Raw genomic sequence first — 20000 nt, forward strand, 5'->3', positions numbered from 1 at the left:
GAGAGAGGAAGTGTGTGTGAGAGAGGCGCATTCTGAGACACTTTCCCGCCTCACTATACCTTCACTACTGTCAAAAAGGGCTCTGGTTGAAGTGACACGGGTTTTTTAAGGGTGTTTCTGGGCTCTAGTTGAAGTGACACGGGTTTTTAAGGGTATTTTTTTAGGTCTATTTGAAGTGACACGGGGTTTTAAGGGTGTTTTTTAGGTCTATTTGAAGTGACACGGGTTTTTAAGGGTGTTTTTGAGGTCTAGCTGAAGTGACACGGGTTTTTAAGGGTGTTTTTGGGGTCTAGTTGAAGTGACGTGGGTTTTTAAGGGTGTTTCTGGGCTCTAGTTGAAGTGACACGGGTTTTTTAAGGATGTTTCTGGGCTCTAGTTGAAGTGACACGGGGTTTTAAGGGTGTTTTTGAGGTCTAGCTGAAGTGACACGGGGTTTTAAGGGTGTTTTTGAGGTCTAGATGAAGTGACGCGGGTTTTTAAGGGTGTTTTTGAGGTCTAGATGAAGTGACGCTGGTTTTTAAGGGTGTTTCTGGGCTCTGGTTGAAGAGACACGGGTTTTTTTAAAGGTGTTTCTGGGCTCTAGTTGAAGTGACACGGGTTTTTAAGGGTGTTTCTGGGCTCTAGTTGAAATGACACAGGTTTTTAAGGGTGTTTTTGAGGTCTAGCTGAAGTGATACGGGTTTTTAAGGGTGTTTCTGGGCTCTAGTTGAGGTGACACGAGGTTTTAAGGGTGTTTTTGAGGTCTAGTTGAAGTGACACGGGGTTTTAAGGGTGTTTCTGGGCTCTAGTTGAAGTGACACGGGGTTTTAAGGGTGTTTTTGAGGTCTAGATGAAATGACGCAGGTTTTTAAGGGTGTTTTTGAGGTCTGTTTGAAGTGACACGGGTTTTTAAGGGTGTTTCTGGGCTCTAGTTGAAGTAACACGGGTTTTTAAGGGTGTTTCTGGGCTCTAGTTGAAGTAACACGGGTTTTTAAGGGTGTTTCTGGGCTCTAGTTGAAGTAACACGGGTTTTAAGGTGTTTCTGGGCTCTAGTTGAAGTAACACGGGTTTTTAAGGGTGTTTCTGGGCTCTAGTTGAAGTGACACGGGTTTTTTAAGGGTGTTTTTGAGGTCTTCTTGAAGTGACGTGGGTTTTTAAGGGTGTTTCTATAATTCTAGTGGTATGTTAAGTTTTCTGCATTACCAACAGGAGAAACACACACACTTTCTCTCTCTCTCTCTCTCTCTCTCTCTCTCTCTCTCTCTCTCTCTCTCTCTCTCTCTCTCTCTCTCTCTCTCTCTCTCTCACTTGTACAAATCAAATTCCGCTGCCGAGGGTATTTCCGATGCCTTCAGTTTCTCCGTGTCGTCCTGAGCTGCCGTAGCGTGGTAGCTCAAGCACTCCAGCGCCACCTGTTGCCGCGCCATCAGCCGACCTGTTGGAGGAGAGAGAGGGAGTGAGAGGGCGTGGGAGTGGGTAGGTGTCAGAATGCGATGAAATTTGATAAGAAGGTAGAGGAGAGGGAGAGGAAGATGGTAGGGTGAGAGAGAGAGAGAGAGAGAGAGAGAGAGAGAGAGAGAGAGAGAGAGAGAGAGGGAGATTAACCACTAATTGCGATGTAACCTCTCTCTCTCTCTCTCTCTCTCTCTCTCTCTCTCTCTCTCTCTCTCTCTCTCTCTCTTTCTTTCTTTCTTTCTTTCTTTCTTTCTTTCTTCTTTCTTTCTTTCTTTCTTTCTTTCTTTCTTTCTTTCTTTCTTTCTTTCTTTCTTTCTTTCTTTCTTTCTTTCTTTCTTTCTTTCTTTCTCTCTCTCTCTCTCTCTCTCTCTCTCTCTCTCTCTCTCTCTCTCTCTCTCTCTCTCTCTCTCTCTCACAACTCTCCACAACTACAACAACTACTACTACTACTACTACTACAACAAACCACCACCACCACCACCACCACCACCACCACCACCATCACTTCCCGTCTCCCCTTCTCTCTCTCTCTCTCTCTGCCTCTCTCAGCATACTCACACGCTTTTTCGTAGGCCTGTGTGTTTTGTATGCCCAGGCCGCAGAATATCGCGAAGGCTTCAAAGGTGCTTATGTCGTAATCAGAGAACTGCAGACCGCTCTCCTAAAAATAAATAAATAAATAAATAAATAAATGATAATAGAAATGATCAAATAAGGACATTAACATTTTTTTTTCACTTAGAGAGAGAGAGAGAGAGAGAGAGAGAGAGAGAGAGAGAGAGAGAGAGAGAGAGGAAATATAAAAAAAACACAGGCCACATGTCAAAAATAATGCCAAAACACTTAATAACTTTCTAAAATATTGCAAACACCCTAAACCTCCCTAAAACAACCTTAAAGCTCCTTAAAATACCTTAATAATATCCCTGAATCTACGTAAAACACCAAAATATCCCTAAACCCCGCTAAAACACGCTAAAACATCCCTAGATCTCGGTAAAACACACCAAAATATCCCTAAACCTCCCTAAAACATCCCTAGATCTCGATTAAACACCAAAATATTCCTAAACCTCCCTAAACCACGCTAAAACACTCCTAAATCTCGATAAAACACCCCAAATATCCCTAAACCTTAAAACACCCCAAAATATCCCTTAACCTCCCTAAAACACGGTAAAACACCCCAAAATATCCCTAAATCTCCGTAAAACACGTCAAAATATCCCTAAACTTCCCTAAAACACGCTAAAACATCCCTAAATATCGGTAGAACACCCCAAAATATCCCTAAACTTCCCTATAACACGCTAAAACATCCCTAAATCTCGGTAAAACACGTTAAAACATCCCTAAATCTCGGTAAAACACCCCAAAACATCCCTAAAACACGCTAAAACATCCTTATATCTCGGTAAAACACGTTAAAACATCACTAAATCTCCGTAAAACACCCCAAAACATCCCTAAACCTCGCTAAAACTCCCTAAAATACTCCTAAATTGTCCCTGTTCACGCCACGCTCCCCCTGGTGACCTTGTTGATGAGCTGCGCGACGCCCAGAATCTTCCGAGAGGCGTTGAAGATCGGAATGGTTAGAACACTGTGCGTCATCAATCCCTGGTCCTCCAACGGCGCCCCCAACCACTGGATCACGTTGTTTATGTTCACCGTCTGCAGAGAGAGAGAGAGAGAGAGAGAGAGAGAGAGAGAGAGAGAGAGAGAATGAAAAGAAAGAAAGAATGAATGAATGAGAGTGAAAGAAAGAGAAGGTTAGAAAAGGTTTGTTTGAGAGAGAGAGAGAGAGAGAGGCTACGTTAGGTTAGGTTAGCTTTGGGTTAGGTTAGGTTTGTGTTTGTGTTGGGTTGGGTTGGGTTGGGTTGGGTTGGGTTGGGTGTGGGTTGGGTTGGGTTGGGTTGGGTTGGGTTGGGTGTGGGCTGGGTTGGGTGTGGGCTGGGTTGGGTTGGGTTGGGTTGGGTTGGGTTGGGTGGGTGGGTTGGGTTGGGTTGTTGGGTTGATGGGTTGGGTTTTGGTTGTTTCGTGTTGTTCCTGATAGGTTGGGTTGGGTTAGTTAGTGTTTAGGTGAGATGGTTTGGTTGTGTTGTGTTGTGTTCCGCGAGGCACGGCAGCCTGCGAGGGAAACACTCCTCTTGGTGTTGTTATGTGCAACACTGACCAGTGAGTGCAGGACACACTGGCCAGGCGTGACACAATACGTGCCCCCACAGGCCTAGCGTGTCCTTGGGGAGTGAGTGTCACCAGCCTGCTAAACACTCGACCTTCCCTGGCTGGCCTGGTGGTGACAGATAAGGTCTCGGCGTGACCAGGCGCTCAGAGGCGGTGTGCCCCAGTGGCGGGCTGTGCCGTGGCTGTGGTTGTGCCGGCACGTGGCATGGGTCACGTGTGCTGCGTGGCTGTGTTGTTACCATGCCCCACAGTGCGAGGTTTGAGCGGCGAGGCACAGGGGAGAGCTGTGCGCCCAGGCGAGGTGCTAGAGTCCCGCACCCACCATGCTGTGCTGTGCTGTGCTGTGCTGCAATGTGGGGATGCTGTGCAGGACTGTGTGGTGCTCCAGTGACAGGTCCCGGAGGGCGGGAAGGAGAGGACACAGCGTGTGTCCAGCAGATCACTCGACAAATGGCAAAGTGTACAGCCTTAAAACACTTTGCCATTTGTGGAGTGGTTTAAAGTTACCTACATGTCACCATGATACCCAGGTTCTAGGTGGTTACACTCAAGATGAGCTTGGGTGGTGATATGGGCCCTAATATGCCCACCACTATAAATAAAATTGCCTGCGCCACTAATGGGCGGAAGCTGAACAGCGCTTCCCATACACTCTTCAAGTGTGCCTACAGGCGCTATAGGCCTTACCGTAAAAAAAAAAAAAAAAAGACTGGCAGGCGAGGCGACCATCGCACTAAAGGCACCATCAGACATTCCCGCTGGTGCCCCAACCTGCTGCAGGACACGCCCGCCCCATCAGTGTGGTGCAGGCAAACACCTGTCTCATGAAGGGGGCGCGGCATCGTTTGGCGAGGATCAGCACACTTGGCGCGCCGCAAGGCGTGAGAGTTGATGCCGCGCCTCACCACACTGACCGCAGTGGTCCTGGCCGTGAGCGTCACGTGGTGGGCAGTGTGGGTCGTGGCGGTGTGGCTGTGTGGCAGTGTGCGTCAGTCAGTGACTCAGCGTACCTCGCGCCGCTCACTGCACAGACCACAGAGCTCAGCAAGTCACCAAGAGTTGCCCGCCACGGTCACCACGTGTGCCCCGCGGCCAGAGTGTGACGCAGCGTTACTGTGTCCCGTGACAGGCTGGGCTGGCACCGCGGCGCCGCACCACAAGTGGTGTTCACTGAAGTTATTGTAGTGTTATAGTTGTGCCGGATCCCGACCACCGCATAACAAGTCTCTATCCGGTGTGGTGTCCAGCCATCAGGATGTGGCACCAGGCCAGCGCTGCACCGCCACACCAAACACTCAAAAGTTTACTTGCCGGAAACAAAGAGGAAAAAGTAGATAATAATTCAAATAGAGTGAATAAACATACCACAAATCAACCTGATGCAAGTCAAATAAACAAACTTTTCCATCACTAAATGACGAGTTTTCCTGTTCTGGCTGGGAGGGAGTGTGTGCAGCCAGGCTGCTGTGCCGATCAACGTACCCAGAACCACAGCATTACTAACCACTACGAATTGTTACCAGCGTCAGTAACATCACCACCACCACCACCACCACCACCACCACTACTACTACTACTACTACTACTACTACTACTACTACTACTACTACTACTACTACTACTACTATACCACACTCCTACTACTACAACAACAACAACAACAACAACAACAACAACTACTACTACTACTACTACTACTACTACTACTACTACTACTACTACTACTACTACTACTACTACTACTACTACTACTACTACTACTACTACTACTACTACTACTACTACTACTACTACTACTACTACTACTACTACTGTACCACCACCACCACCACCACTGCCTGACCTGGCCGGTGCTGGAGACATAGTTTGCCAGCCTGGCGTGCACGGAGGCGGCGAGCTGAGCGGAGGAGGGCTGGGTGATCTGGCACTCCCCATCTCGTGACTTGAGCTCAAAGGTCATGTGCACCGTCATTGTCTCTGGCTGAGAGGGACACAGAGGGAGGAGAGAGTGAGAGGGAGAGGGAGAGGGAATGCACCTAACACAACCTTACTTAACCTAACCAAACCAAACTTATTATTTTCCTGCTGTGAGAGAGAGAGAGAGAGAGAGAGAGAGAGAGAGAGAGAGAGAGAGAGAGAGAGAATGCAGGTAATCTTGCCTTACTTAATCTAACTTAACTTAATCTAACCTTGAGAGAGAGAGAGAGAGAGAGAGAGAGAGAGAGAGAGAGAGAGAGAGAGAGAGAGAGAGAGAGAGAGATAGCTTACCGGTATTTCCATCAGTTCTTCCAGAGATGGCGCCGTTGTCTGGGAGGAGGAGGAGGAAGAGGAGGAGGAGGAGGAGGAGGAGGAGGAGGAGGAGGAGGAGAAAAATATATATTAATACATTATTATTATTATTTTATTATTATTATTATTATTATTATTATTATTGTTGTTGTTTTCTCCATTGGAAATTAAAGATAGAAATTATTTTAAAGATAGCTCACATTAAAGATACGACAAAATTAGAGATAGCTCACTAAATTAAAGATAAGACAAGATTAAAGATATCTCACAAAATTCAAGATTGGACGAAATGTAATCTAGTTCACATAAGAGATAGTTCACATTAGAGATAGCTCAATTTAAAGATAGCTAGAAATATTAAAGATAGGTCAAAATTAACGATAGACAAAGTGAATTAATATCTCACAGTTTGAAGATAGAAGAAAAATATTAAAGTTAGTTCACATTAGAGATAGTTCACATTAGAGATAGCTCACATCAATTATAGCAAAAATGTTAAAGATACCTCAAAATCAACGATAAAGTGAAAAAAATTATCTCTCAGTTTAAAGATGGGAGAAAATTCATTAAAGATAGTTCACATTAGAGATAGCTCACATTAAAGATAGCAAAAAATTTAAAGATAGCTCAAAATTAACGATAGACAAAGAGAAAAAATCATTTCCCAAAAGGGGACAAAATTAATTAAAGCTAGTTCACATTAGAGATAGTTCACATTAAAGTTAGCTCACATTAAAGCTAGCTCTCACCTGTCTGATGACCAAGGTGTCCGTGGGATCATCAATCAATTTGGGCTCATTATCTTGTACAGTCTGTGAGAGAGAGATGGATTAAAACTCTCTCTCTCTCTCTCTCTCTCTCTCTCTCTCTCTCTCTCTCTCTCTCTCTCTCTCTCTCTCTCTTTCTTTCTTTCTTTCTTTCTTTCTTTCTTTCTTTCTTTCTTTCTTTCTTTCTTTCTTTCTTTCTTTCTTTCTTTCTTTCTCTCTCTCTCTCTCTCTCTCTCTCTCTCTCTCTCTCTCTCTCTCTCTCTCTCTCTCTCTCTCTCTCTCTCTCTCTCTCTCTCTCTCTCTCTCTCTCTCTCTCTCTCTCTCTCTCTCTCTCTCTCTCTCTCTCTCTCTCTCTCTCTCTCTCTACTCTCTCTACTCTCTCTCTCTCTCTCTCTCTCTCACTCTCTCTCTCTCTCTCTCTCTCTCTCTCTCTCTCTCTCTCTCTCTCTCTCTCTCTCTCTCTCTCTCTCTCTCTCTCTCTAATTCCAATCAATATTCATAAATTAAATAACTTTCTTTTATTCGTTTCCTCAAAAGTTTATGTCAAGTTAGTCTCTCTGTCTCTCTCTGTCTCTCTCTCTCTCTCTCTCTCTCTCTCTCTCTCTCTCTCTCTCTCTCTCTCTCTCTCTCTCTCTGTCTTTCCTCGTAACTCTTCTTACTTAAGGACTTAGACTGAGGTTGTTTTCTTTTTAATCTATATTTTTTTTCAATGTTCAGTGTTAGGCAAGGTTAGGTCAGGTTAGGTCAGGTTAGGTTGGGTTAGGTTAGGATTGACTGCGGCCATTAATCTTCTGACCTCCATAGACCCTTCCTAATGTCAATAAAATGGTCTAATTACACCAAAAACTCGCATTTCCATATTCATTCTGGTGACTATTTGGTGATTTTATACAGCTTCAGAAACATATGTTGGGATTAGAATAGTGAAGACTGTGGCCATTAATCTTCTGACCTCCATAGACCCTTCCTAATGTCAATAAAATCGTTTAATTGTACACGAAAATCAAGTAAAAAATGCGTGTCAGTACTGAAGAAGTTAACATCACCTCTCTAACACCGCCTTAACACACAATATTACCACCTTAACAATACCTTAACACTAAAATTACCACCTTAACACAAATATTACCGTGTTAACACCACTTAACTCCTTCATTACTGGGACACATTTTCATTTTATTGACGTTAAGAAAAGTCTATGTAGGGCAGAAGATTAATGGCCAGTCTTCACTATTTCAATTCCCCACATGAGTTTCTGAAGCTGTATAGAATCACCAAATAGTCACCAGAATGAATAGGGAAATGGGTGTTTTGAATGTGATTAGACCATTTTATTGACATTAGGAAGGGTCTATGGAGGTCAGAAGATTAATGGCCACAGTCTTCACTATTTCAATCCCCCACATGAGTTTCTGAAGCTGTATAGAATCACCAAATAGTCACCAGAATGAATATGAAAATGCGCTTCTTGAATTATTGACATTAGGAAGGGTGTATGGAGGGCAGAAGATTAATGGCCACAGTCTTCACTATTTCAATCCCCCACATGAGTTTCTGAAGCTGTATAGAATCACCAAATAGTCACTAGAATGAATAGGGAAACACGTCCTGGTGCTGAGGAGGTTAACACTGCTTTGAGTCTTTCACTGCGATGCGCGACAGTTACCAGCACCAAAAGCAGTGTGTGAAATCTTGTAAGCATGCATAAGAGAATGTATTTTGCAATTTCTAGCCAGTTAATAGATTCAATGCAGCTGTTGGAGACGTAACAATACCTCACAGTGACAATAAGTTAACGGGTTTTTCATTAGAGAGAGAGAGAGAGAGAGAGAGAGAGAGAGAGAGAGAGAGAGAGAGAATCTAGACTGGTACAATCTAGACTGGGAAGGAAAGATAAGAATGTACGAATGGGTCACAGGCAAGGTCAAAGGTCAAAGGTCAGAGAGAGAGAGAGAGATTGCATGGTTTTCAAGGCGTTTTCAAGAGTTTAAGAAAGGTGTACCAAATTGGGGGCCGCCTTTGTACAGTGGACCCCTGCGTGCTTTGGGGTCCGAGGGGTCTCCAAGCGCACGGGTTCGAATCCTGTCCACGGTCGAAGTGTAAGTAGGGCTTCCTCACTGTAGGCAACGGGCTGGCTTTCAGATAGGAGGTGCCACAGAAAATTATCCACTTTACCCCAGAAATTGCCGTGAAAAACCCACTTTGGTATGAAATTAACAGCAGCCAAGAGGTCAACGCTAGTATTACCACTTTCCCACGCCTCTAACGCCTCACCTGCTGGTCCAGGAGGTACACGGAGCACCTCTCACACTTCAGCAACTCTCTCGCCTCCGTCATAATCTTGGTCATCAGTCTATCGAGGGACAGCTGCTCCTCAAAGATGCCTCGAGCCAGTTGTAGCAGCAGCTGGTAGAGGAGGAGGAGGAGGAGGAAGAGGAAGATATAAATTAGTACTTCTTATTCTAGTTTGTGTTGTTATTTGAAGGTGGAGTAGGAGGAAGAGAAAGAGGAGGGTTAGGAGGAGGAGGAGGAGGAGGAGGAGGAGGAGGAGGAGGAGGAGGAGGAGGAGGAGGAGGAGGAGGAGGAGGAGGAAGGGAAATGTATGTGTTAATTCCTATCTTGGTTATTGTTATTGTTACTCTTCTTCTTCTTCTTCTTCTTCTTCTTCTTCTTCTTCTTCTTCTTCTTCTTCTTCTTCTTCTTCTTCTTCTTCTTCTTCTTCTTCTTCTTCTTCTTCTTCTTCTTCTTCTTCTTCTTCTTCTTCTTCTTCTTCTTCTTCTTCTTCTTCTTCTTCTTCTTCTTCTTCTTCTTCTTCTTCTTCTTCTGTTGTTCTTCTTGTTTTCGTCTTCTTCTTCCTCCTCCTCCTCCTCCTCCTCCTCCTCCTCCTCCTCCTCCTCCTCCTCCTCCTCCTCCTCCTCTTCTGCTCTTCTTCTTCTTCTTCTTGTTCTTCTTGTTTAACTCCTTCTTCTTCTTCTTCTTCTTCCTTCTTCTTCTTCTTCTTCTTCTTCTTCTTCTTCTTCTAACTCCTTCTTCTTCTTCTTCTTCTTCTTCTTCTTCTTCTTCTTCTTCTTCTTCTTCTTCTTCTTCTTCTTCTTCTTCTTCTTCTTCTTCTTCTTCTTCTTCTTCTTCTTCTTCTTCTTCTTCTTCTTCTTCTTCTTCTTCTCTTCTTCTTCTTCTCCTCTTTTTCTGAGAGAGAGAGATCAAGAGAGAGAGAGAGAGAGAGAGAGAGAGAGAGAGAGAGAGGCCATCCCTTCACTCCCACCAAATGTCTTTAAGGTGTGAAAGAAACAAAGTGAGTTAATAGTCTTGGAGGAGAGAAAGGTCAGGTGAGAGGCTCTAGTAATTACAGGTGAGAGGGAGAGAGAGAGAGAGAGAGAGAGAGAGAGAGAGAGAGAGAGAGAGAGAGAGAGAGATTGGTATAAAATGAGGTCACAATAAGTTAATGGATTTTATATTAGAGAGAGAGAGAGAGATTACATGGTTTTCAAGGCGTTTTCAAGGGTGTTTTGATGGTTCCAGTGGTAGTTTGACAGTTTAACAGGCTGCAGTGGAAGTTATTGGTGTTTTGAAGGGTGTTTTGATGGTTCCAGTGGTAGTTTGACAGTTTAACAGGCTGCAGTGGAAGTTATTGGTGTTTTGAAGGGTGTTTTGATGGTTCCAGTGGTAGTTTGACAGTTTAACAGGCTGCAGTGGAAGTTATTGGTGTTTTGAAGGGTGTTTTGATGGTTCCAGTGGTAGTTTGACAGTTTAACAGGCTGCAGTGGAAGTTATTGGTGTTTTGAAGGGTGTTTTGATGGTTCCAGTGGTAGTTTGACAGTTTAACAGGCTGCAGTGGAAGTTATTGGTGTTTTGAAGGGTGTTTTGATGGTTCCAGTGGTAGTTTGACAGTTTAACAGGCTGCAGTGGAAGTTATTGGTGTTTTGAAGGGTGTTTTGATGGTTCCAGTGGTAGTTTGACAGTTTAACAGGCTGCAGTGGAAGTTATTGGTGTTTTGAAGGGTGTTTTGATGGTTCCAGTGGTAGTTTGACAGTTTAACAGGCTGCAGTGGAAGTTATTGGTGTTTTGAAGGGTGTTTTGATGGTTCCAGTGGTAGTTTGACAGTTTAACAGGCTGCAGTGGAAGTTATTGGTGTTTTGAAGGGTGTTTTGAAGGTTCCAGTGAAAGATGCACACCTCTACCACACCAAACACGTGACAAAACATCCTTGAGAACCTGCCTGAACATCTCTGCGGCCTTGGAAAGCAGTCGTGTTGAGAGAAAGGGAGAGACGAAGGGAAGAGAATTATTACCAAGATTCAGAGTAGAAGGTTTGAGTCTTACCTGGTTTTTTTTGTATTCTCTCACTGACATGTCAAAGAGCTGGGCGTTCTGGATACCGATGCCGCAGAATGTCAGGTAACGCCGGAACACCTGTCAGGGAGATGGCCAGGTCAGAGAGAGAGAGGGAGGGGCAGGGGGATGTGCCTTTGTTTGTGTGTTGTTGTGTTAGTTGTTTTTGTGTTAATAGTAGTATAACTTATTATTGTTACTACTACTACTACTACTACTACTACTACTACTACTACTACTACTACTACTGTAGTCTTCCAAATTTAATGCCATTTCACAGTGGATGCGATGCTAAGCGAGACACGTTCACACCGACAGCTATGCCTGTCTGCGAGGCGCGGGCGAGTGAGACTTGAGGAGTCAGTTCACTGGGGTCAGAGTGAGGAGTGGGCCAGTGGTAGGCGGCATGCGGGACTCTGGAGAGGAGAGCACAAAGGCGGGAGTCCCACGAGGGCATGCGTCATTCAAGCTATCGCCGTAAAAATCGCCTGCCCCACCAATCTTGGAGGCGATGCGAGCGGTGTGGCGCGTGTGTCCCACTGCTTGGCAACCCGCGTCAACACACCTACTGGAAATACACTGAGGCGATTGTAAGCCACGTATCTTCGCATCGTGTGCATCATGTTTCTCACTTGGCGAGGAGTTTTGGTGTGGCCTTTTAAGAGATTCCCTGTCTTGCAGCGCTGCCAAATCTACGTGAACTAGCCAATTAGAGGTTTGTGTGCATAAGTGAGAGGATGTGAAATGCTTCAACAAAGATCCACCATCATTACATAAAAAAATAATAATAATAAAACTAATAATTAAAAGGAAAGTTATCGTTCCAGGGTTACGACATTGATGTGACAGTGACAAATAGCGACACAGCTGTGTGACTGCTGGTGTGACAATGTTGTAGTGCTTGGCCACGTTCCCCACACTGCTCACTGAGACAAATGGTGCGATGCCTGTGTTCCAATACAACACCAAACCAATGAACACACCAATACAATGAAGTACAGGTAACTCTTGATTTACACGTGTTTGATTTACGCGTTTTTGTTAATACACGACCGAAGAAATATTATAATTAATTAGATTTGAAATACGCGATGTCTCTTGGAACGCATCTATCGTGTAAATGAAGAGTTACTTGTATTTCCTGTATAAGCTGGAATAGTATTGACTCCATTGAGGCGCCACCACCCATGAGTGTCCCAGCCCTGTCCTGTCCGCCACACAGTGAGGGACAGTGCCACACATCACGCTGGTGTACTGAACCTCCTCCAAACACAACAGGAACAACACCAACACAAGGACACGTTTCCTCCATTACTCTCAATGTTGAAACAGAACTCATTCACACGCCAACACTTGTGGACACCAGACGGGCAGGCGAGGTCAGGTCAGGTCAGGTCAGGACAGGTCAGGTCAGGTCAGGTCAGAGCACGGAAGGTACCGGGAATACCCCAACACACCACGCCACAAAACCGCGTCTAAATTTGGAAGGCTATACCACCACCACCACCACCACCACCACACCTCGACATCCTTAGCGGTAAACTCACACGAGCCGTTTTTCTTGTTGATGATCTCCGCCACACCGACCACCTCGCCCTCGTAGTTGCACACCGGCATACACAACACACTCATGGTCCGGTACCCTGTCCGCCGGTCCACGCTGGCGTCAAAACGGGGGTCCTGAGAGAGGCACAGACAGAGACAGAGAGAGAGAGAGAGAGAGAGAGAGAGAGAGAGAGAGAGAGAGAGAGAAAGGGGTAGTAGATTATATGATTTATAGAAAGATAGATAGATTGGTAGAGAGAGAGAGAGAGAGAGAGAGAGAGAGTAGGTGATATTAAAGTTTTTGTTATTATTTGCTCTCTCTCTCTCTCTCTCTCTCTCTCTCTCTCTCTCTCTCTCTCTCTCTCTCTCTCTCTCTCTCTTGTCCAGTGTTTGTAATTATAGTTAAAAGCTCCTCCTCCTCCTCCTCCTCCTCCTCCTCCTCCTCCTCCTCCTCCTCTGCGGTAAGAGGAGGAGGAGGAGAATCTGTGGTTCCTCGTTTTCTATGGAAATTTAATCTCCTCCTCCTCTCTTACTCCTCTCCTCCCTCCTCCTCCTCCTCCTCCTCCTCCTCCTCCTCCTCCTCCTCCTCCTCCTCCTCCTCCTCCTCCTCCTCCTCCTCCTCCCCTCCCCTCCTGCTCCTCCTCCTTTGGTGATTAAGACACTAATGAGTTGAAATTATATCCTCTCTCTCTCTCTCTCTCTCTCTCTCTCTCTCTCTCTCTCTCTCTCTCTCTCTCTCTCTCTCACCTGGTAAGCATCCTTGACATTGATAACTTCCTTCGTGTTGGCGACATGTCCTACGATGCCCACACCCCAGGGAAGAAGGATGTCCCTCTCGGCGGCGTTAGACAGGGCCTCCTCCAGCACTGTGAAGGGACACAGGGAAGAATAAGAATAAGAAAACACTCAGGCACTTTTTCCTTTCCTTGTTTTGGTCTGTATTCTAAAACGCTTTGCTCTCTCCCCATCACTGCTCTCCTAAGGCTCTACACTTGGCCCCTTCAGTACTGGGATGCATCTTTTTACCGTGGGTTTTGGGTGTGATTGGACGGTTTTATTGACATTAGGAAGGGTCTATGGAGGGCAGAAGATTAATGGCCACAGTCTTCACTATTTTAATCCCCCACATATACTTCTGTAAGTGTATAAGATCAAATAGTAAGTTAAATGAATATGGAAACGCGTCATGGTACTGAAGGGATTAAAGATTGATGGATTAGCAATATTTCTAATTACTTTAAAGGAGAAACTGTCTTGAAAACGTGGCTATTTGGCTCTGTGGCCTTGGAAAGCTGTCTTGGTGAGAGGGAAGGCGTTTCTGAGGCCACAGAGATGAGTAACAGCATTTTTAAGAGTGTTTCTCCTGTTGGTAATGCAGAAAACTCGTTAATGTGTCACTAGAATTACAGAAACCTCCTTAAAAACCCGTGTCACTTCAGCTAGAGCCCTTTGAAAATAGTGAAGGTGCTGAACGAAAGTTTTCTAAGGAGTGTTTCTCATGTTAATAATGCAGTAAACTTGGTAACATGCCTTTAGAATTACAGAAACACCTTAAAAACCCGTGCCACTTCAACAAGAGCCCTTTCAAAATAGACCACAGAGATAATTAGCCTCGTTATCAAAGTGTTTCTCCTGTTTGATAATGCAGAAAACTTGTTAACGCGTCACTAGAATTACAGAAACACTCTTAAAAACCCGTGTCATTTCAACTAAACTCTCTTAAAATAGACCACAGTGATTATTACCCGCGTTGTAAAGAGTGTTTCTCCTTTTGATAATGCAGAAAATTTGTTAACATGCCTTTAGAATTACAGAAACACTCTTAAAAACCCATGGCATTTCAACTAAACTCTCTTAAAATAGACCATAGAGATTATTAGCCGCGTTGTAAAGTGTTTCTCCTTTTGATAATGCAGAAAATTTGTTAACATGCCTTTAGAATTACAGAAACACCTTAAAAACCCGTGCCACTTCAACAAGAGCCTTTTCAAAATTGACCACAGAGATGATTAGCCTCGTTATCAAAGTGTTTCTCCTGTTTGATAATGCAGAAAACTTGTTAACATGTCACTAGAATTACAGAAACACTTAAAAACCCGTGTCATTTCAACTAAACTCCCTTAAAATAGACCATAGAGATTATTACCCGCGTTGTAAAGAGTGTTTCTCCTGTTTGATAACGCAGAAAACCTGTTAACGCGTCACTAGAATTACAGAAACACTCTTAAAAACCCGTGTCATTTCAACTAAACTCTCTTAAAATACACCCGCGTTGTAAAGAGTGTTTCTCCTATTGATAATGCAGAAAACTTGTTAACATGCCTTTAGAATTACAGAAACACCTTAAAAACCCGTGCCATTTCAACTAAACTCTCTTAAAATAGACCATAGAGATTATTAGCCGCGTTGTAAAGAGTGTTTCTCCTTTTGATAATGCAGAAAATTTGTTAACATGCCTTTAGAATTACAGAAACACTCTTAAAAACCCATGTCATTTCAACTAAACTCTCTTAAAATAGACCATAGAGATTATTACCCGCGTTGTAAAGTGTTTCTCCTTTTGATAATGCAGAAAACTTGTTAACATGCCTTTAGAATTACAAAAACACCTTAAAAACCCGTGCCACTTCAACAAGAGCCCTTTCAAAATAGACCACAGAGATTATTAGCCGCGTTGTCAAGAGTGTTTCTCCTAATGTTAACGCAGAAAACCTGTTAACGCGTCACTAGAATTACAGAAACACCCTTAAAAACCCGTGTCACTTATAGAGCCCTTTGAAAATAGAGAAGGCACAGTGGCATTGGAAAATTGTCATAGTAAGAGGGGAAGGCATTTTTAAGAGTGTTTTTATGATTCTTGTGATGGATTGGCAAGATTTCTATTTCATCATAAGGAAAAACTGTCTTAAAAACCCGATTACTTGTCTCAAAGGCCTTGGAAAACTGTCGTAATGAGAAAATAAAGCTTTTTAAGGGTGTTTTTGTGGTTCTGGTGATGGATTGGTAAAATTTCTTGATTATTAGTAGTAAAAACAGCATTGAATACCCGGCTACTTGTCTCTATGGCCTTGTTGAAGAAGTGAAGGCGTTTCTGAATACAGACGCACGTGTTAGCCATTATTTGCTTTAATTTGGTAAGGTTGGGTAATGTTTGGGTGGGGAGGGCTGGGCTGTGTTGAGGGGAAGGGGGATAGATGGGAGAAGGGAGAAGATAAAGGGAAGGGGAGAAAAGTTAAAGGTTGGTTAAGGTAAGGTCAGGTTAGTTAAGACAAGGTTAGGTTGGGTGTACAGTACGTGTGTGTGTGTGTGTGTGTGTGTGTGTGTGTGTGTGTGTGTGTGTGTGTGTGTGTGTGTGTGTGTGTGTGTGTGGGCAGAGGTGGAGGTGAGAGAAAGTTAGTTTAAGTTGGAATGGTTTGGGAGAGAGAGAGAGAGAGAGAGAGAGAGAGAGAGAGAGAGAGAGAGATTGGAAGAGGAGGAGGAAGAGGAAAAAGAAGAAGAAGAAGAAGAAGAAGAAAGTTGAAGAGGGAAAGGAATGAACAGAAAGAGGAGGAGGAGGAGGAGGAGGAGGAGGAGGAGAAGAAGAAGAAGGAGGAGGAGGGAAGCGGAGATAATTGACATCATTATACAAGAGAGAGAGAGAGAGAGTGTGTGTGTGTGTGTGTGTGTGTGTGTGTGTGTGTGTGTGTGTGATTTTTTCATTCCTAGCACTGCCACCAGCAATGTAAAAACGCTCTTAATGGTAAATATGTAGTGGCGGTTCCCAAGAGTGTTTCTCCTGTTAGTAATGTAGAAATGTTAATCTGTCACTGTCACCTTAAAAACACCCTTAAAAACCCGCGTGTCACTTCAACTAGAGCATTTTAAAGAGTGTTTCTCCTGTTACTAATGTAGAAATGTTAATCTGTCACTGTCACCTTAAAAACACCCTTAAAAACCCGCGTGTCACTTCAACTAGAGCATTTTAAAGAGTGTTTCTCCTGTTACTAATGTAGAAATGTTAATCTGTCACTGTCACCTTAAAAACACCCTTAAAAACCCGCGTGTCACTTCAACTAGAGCATTTTAAAGAGTGTTTCTCCTGTTAATAATGTAGAAATGTTAATCTGTCACTGGAACCATAAAAACATCCTTAAAAACCCGCGTGTCACTTCAACTAGAGCCTTTGGAAAGTCGTGGCGGTTCTCAAGAGTGTTTCTCCTGTTAATAATGCAGTGTAAGTTCTCAGGACCAGTACTCTTGTCAACAATATAGAAACCTTATCAAGACTACCACTAGAACCATAGCAACACGCTGCCCTACCCTCACAAACTCTCCCACTGCACCATCACACTTTCCTTCACCAATCTACCCAAACCGTATTCACCTTTGTAAAATAAAATGGTCTAATAATATTCAAAACTCGCCTTTCTTTAGTCATTCTGGTTATTAATTGGTGATTCTTTACAGCTTCAGAAACTCATATAAGGGATTAAAATAGTGAAGACTGTGACCATTAATCTTCTGACCTCCATAGACCCTTCCTAATGTCAATAAAATGGTCTAATGGTACACAAATCTCAAGGTAAAATGTCCCAGTATTGAAGGGGTTGAAATAGTGAAGGCTGTGACCATTAATCTTCTGACCTCCATAGACCCTTCCTAATGTCAATAAAATGGTCTAATGGTACACAAATCTCAAGGTAAAAATGTGTCCCAGTACTGAAGGGGTTAAAATAGTGAAGGCTGTGACCATTAATCTTCTGCCCTCCATAGACCCTTCCCAATGTCAATAAAATGGTCTAATGGTACACAAATCTCAAGGTAAAAATGTGTCCCAGTACTGAAGGGGTTAAAATAGTGAAGGCTGTGACCATTAATCTTCTGCCCTCCATAGACCCTTCCCAATGTCAATAAAATGGTCTAATGGTACACAAATCTCAAGGTAAAAATGTGTCCCAGTATTGAAGGGGTTGAAATAGTGAAGACTGTGGCCATTAATCTTCTGCCCTCCATAGACCCTTCCTAATATCAATAAAATGGTCTAATGGTACACAAAACAGTAAAAATCAGAAACACCTTCCCTTCTCACTACGTCAATTTTCCACAGCCACAGCCACAGCCGGGTTTTCAGGACAGTTTCTCTTAATAATAATCTAGAAATCTTGCTAAGGCTTCACCACAATCACAAAAATACTCTTAAAAACACGAGTACCTTCACCGAGAGCCTTTGCAGAGTAGTAATGGCGAGAGAGCAAAGAGTTTTCAATACAGCCTTAACTGTTTCTTCTGCCACACAGCCCTGCAAGAACCGCCTACGAGGGATACTGCTGTTGACCTTCCTGTAGTATTCTCGAAGCTCTATCCCCGGCCCCTCACCACCACTTGACACCCCACAACTGTCTCAAGTCTTACCTGTGTCCACCGTGACGTCGAAGAGCTTAGCCACCAGCATTCGATTGTGTCTGGGGCCCTGGGCGAGGAAGAGAGAGGCCCTGTCCGCGTTGGTGAGATGGCCCACGTTAACCAGGATCTTGTGGCAGAGAGTGTCAATATCCAGCTCTGTACTAATGTCACGGATCAGCTCCATAAACAATTCAGGCTCCGTTAAGCGCTCCACCTGCTTGGGAGAGTGAGGAAAGCTGGTGTTTGGGTGTATTTGGAGATATTTTAAGGGTGTTTTGTTGTGTTTGGGTGATTTTAAGAGTTTTTTTGGTGTGTTTTAAAGGATATTTGGTGTGTTGTGGTGTGTTTGGGGGGATTTTAAGGGTGTTTTGTTGTGTTTTGTTGTGTTTTAAGGTTTTTTTTGTGTGTTTTATGTGTTTTGAGATAGTTTCAAGAGAATTTCGATGTGTTTGGTGTGTTTTGAATGCGTTGGGTGGGTTTTTTGGTGTGTTGTGGTGTGTTTTGGTGTTTTGAATGTGTTTGAGTGTTTTTGAATGTGTTTGAGTGTGTTTCTGTGTGTTTTGGGTGTGTTTGGGTGTTTTGAATGTGTTTGGGTATGTTTTGGGTGTATTTTAGTGTGTTTCTGTGTGTTTTGGGTGTGTTGTGGTGTGTTTTGGGTGTATTCTAGTGTGTTTCTGTGTGTTTTGGGTGTGTTTGGTGTGTTTTGTGTTGTGTGTGTGGGTGTATTCTGGTGTGTTTCTGTGTGTGTGTTTGGTGTGTTTTGGGTGTGTTGTGTTTGGGTGTTTGTGATGTGTTTTGGGTGTGTTTGGTGTGTTTCAGTGTGCTTGGGTGTGTTTTAGTGTATTTTGGTGTGTTTGAGGATGTTTCACTGTCTTTCTGCGGTGTTTGGGTGTGTTTGTGTGTAGTGTATTTGGTGTGTTTGAGGATGCTGTCTTTCTAGGTGTTTAGGTGTGTTTAAGGGTTTAAGGAAGATGGTGTTTTGGGTGTTTAGGTGTGTTTTATAAGGCTGTTTTGGTGTGTTTAAGGAGGTTTTAAGTGTTTTGGTGTTGAAGGGTATTTTGGTGTGTTTTAAGGGTTTTTTGGTGTGTTGTGTGTTTAAAGTTTTTTGGTGTGTTTGGGTGTGTTTTAATGGTTTCTGGTGTGTTGTGGTGTGTTGTGGTGTGTTTAAGTTTTTTTGGGGTGTGTTTTGGTGTGTTTGGGGGATTTTAAGGGTGTTTTTCGTGTGTTTTGGTGTGTTGTAAGGTTTTTTTGGTGTGTTGGTGTGTTTTAAGTGTGTTTTGGTGTGTTTGGGGATGTTTAAGTGTGTTTTTCGTGTGTTTGGTGTGTTTAAGGTTTTTGGTGTGTTTTGGTGTGTTGTGTTTTAAGTGTGTTTTGGTGTGTTTGGGGTGTTTTAAGATGTTTTGGTGTGTTTGTGTGTTTTAAGTGTTTTTGGTGTGTTTTGGGATTTTAAGGGTGTTTTGGTGTGTTTTGGGGTGTTTTGGTGTGTTTTGAGATGTTTGGTGTGTTTTGTGATGTTTTGGTGTGTTTTGGTGTGTTTTGGTGTGTTTTAGGATGTTTTGTGTGTGTGTGTTTTGGTGTTTTTGTGTTGTGTTTGGTGTTTTGGTGTTTTGGGATGTTTTGGTGTGTTTTGGTGTGTTTTGGTGTGTTTTGGATGTTTTGGTGTGTTTGGTGTGTTTGGTGTGTTTTGTGATGTTTTGGTGTGTGTTTGGTGTGTTTAGTGTTTGGTGTGTTTTGAGATGTTTTGGTGTGTTTGGGATGTTTTGGTGTGTTTTGGATGTTTTGGTGTGGGATGTGTTTTGGGTGTTTGATGTGTCTCTCTCTCTCTCTCTCTCTCTCTCTCTCTCTCTCTCTCTCTCTCTCTCTCTCTCTCTCTCTCTCTCTCTCTCTCTCTCTCTCTCTCTCTCTGATACCTTCTTCGCCTTGGCCTTCGGAGAGAGCCAAGAAGTGATAGAGTTCCTCCTGCTTGGATACGAATAGTTAGCCACGAGGTGAGTGTGTGTCTCAGTTGGTGTGCCTGATGTGGGACTCTCCCGTGCCTCTGAGTCCGTGGAGAGGAGACTTCGCCCA

The 20000-nt window shown here is 43.6% G+C and overlaps 1 protein-coding gene across 3 annotated transcripts in view; it reads right to left on the reverse strand.

Annotated features, from left to right (window-relative positions):
- The window catches only part of LOC123509308 (cGMP-specific 3',5'-cyclic phosphodiesterase-like), a 33985-nt gene that overhangs the window by 9550 nt on the left and 4435 nt on the right, over positions 1-20000 (reverse strand). For 2 of the 3 annotated variants that reach the window (XM_045263533.1, XM_045263531.1), the window contains exons 3-14: positions 19844-20000; positions 17943-18150; positions 13299-13417; positions 12528-12686; positions 10998-11087; positions 8952-9083; positions 6660-6722; positions 5890-5928; positions 5465-5602; positions 2971-3108; positions 1993-2095; positions 1288-1414 (exon numbers count right to left, since the gene is read on the reverse strand). The exon at positions 19844-20000 is cut by the window's right edge and continues 20 nt beyond it. In XM_045263533.1, the coding sequence (XP_045119468.1) occupies positions 1288-1414; positions 1993-2095; positions 2971-3108; positions 5465-5602; positions 5890-5928; positions 6660-6722; positions 8952-9083; positions 10998-11087; positions 12528-12686; positions 13299-13417; positions 17943-18150; positions 19844-20000 (1473 nt within the window). The remainder of the gene's footprint in view (positions 1-1287; positions 1415-1992; positions 2096-2970; positions 3109-5464; positions 5603-5889; positions 5929-6659; positions 6723-8951; positions 9084-10997; positions 11088-12527; positions 12687-13298; positions 13418-17942; positions 18151-19843) is intronic. The other variant, XM_045263532.1, reaches the window with a different exon arrangement.

The sequence above is a fragment of the Portunus trituberculatus genome, chromosome 26 (genome assembly GCF_017591435.1).
Source record: "Portunus trituberculatus isolate SZX2019 chromosome 26, ASM1759143v1, whole genome shotgun sequence".
NCBI lineage: Eukaryota > Metazoa > Arthropoda > Malacostraca > Decapoda > Portunidae > Portunus > Portunus trituberculatus.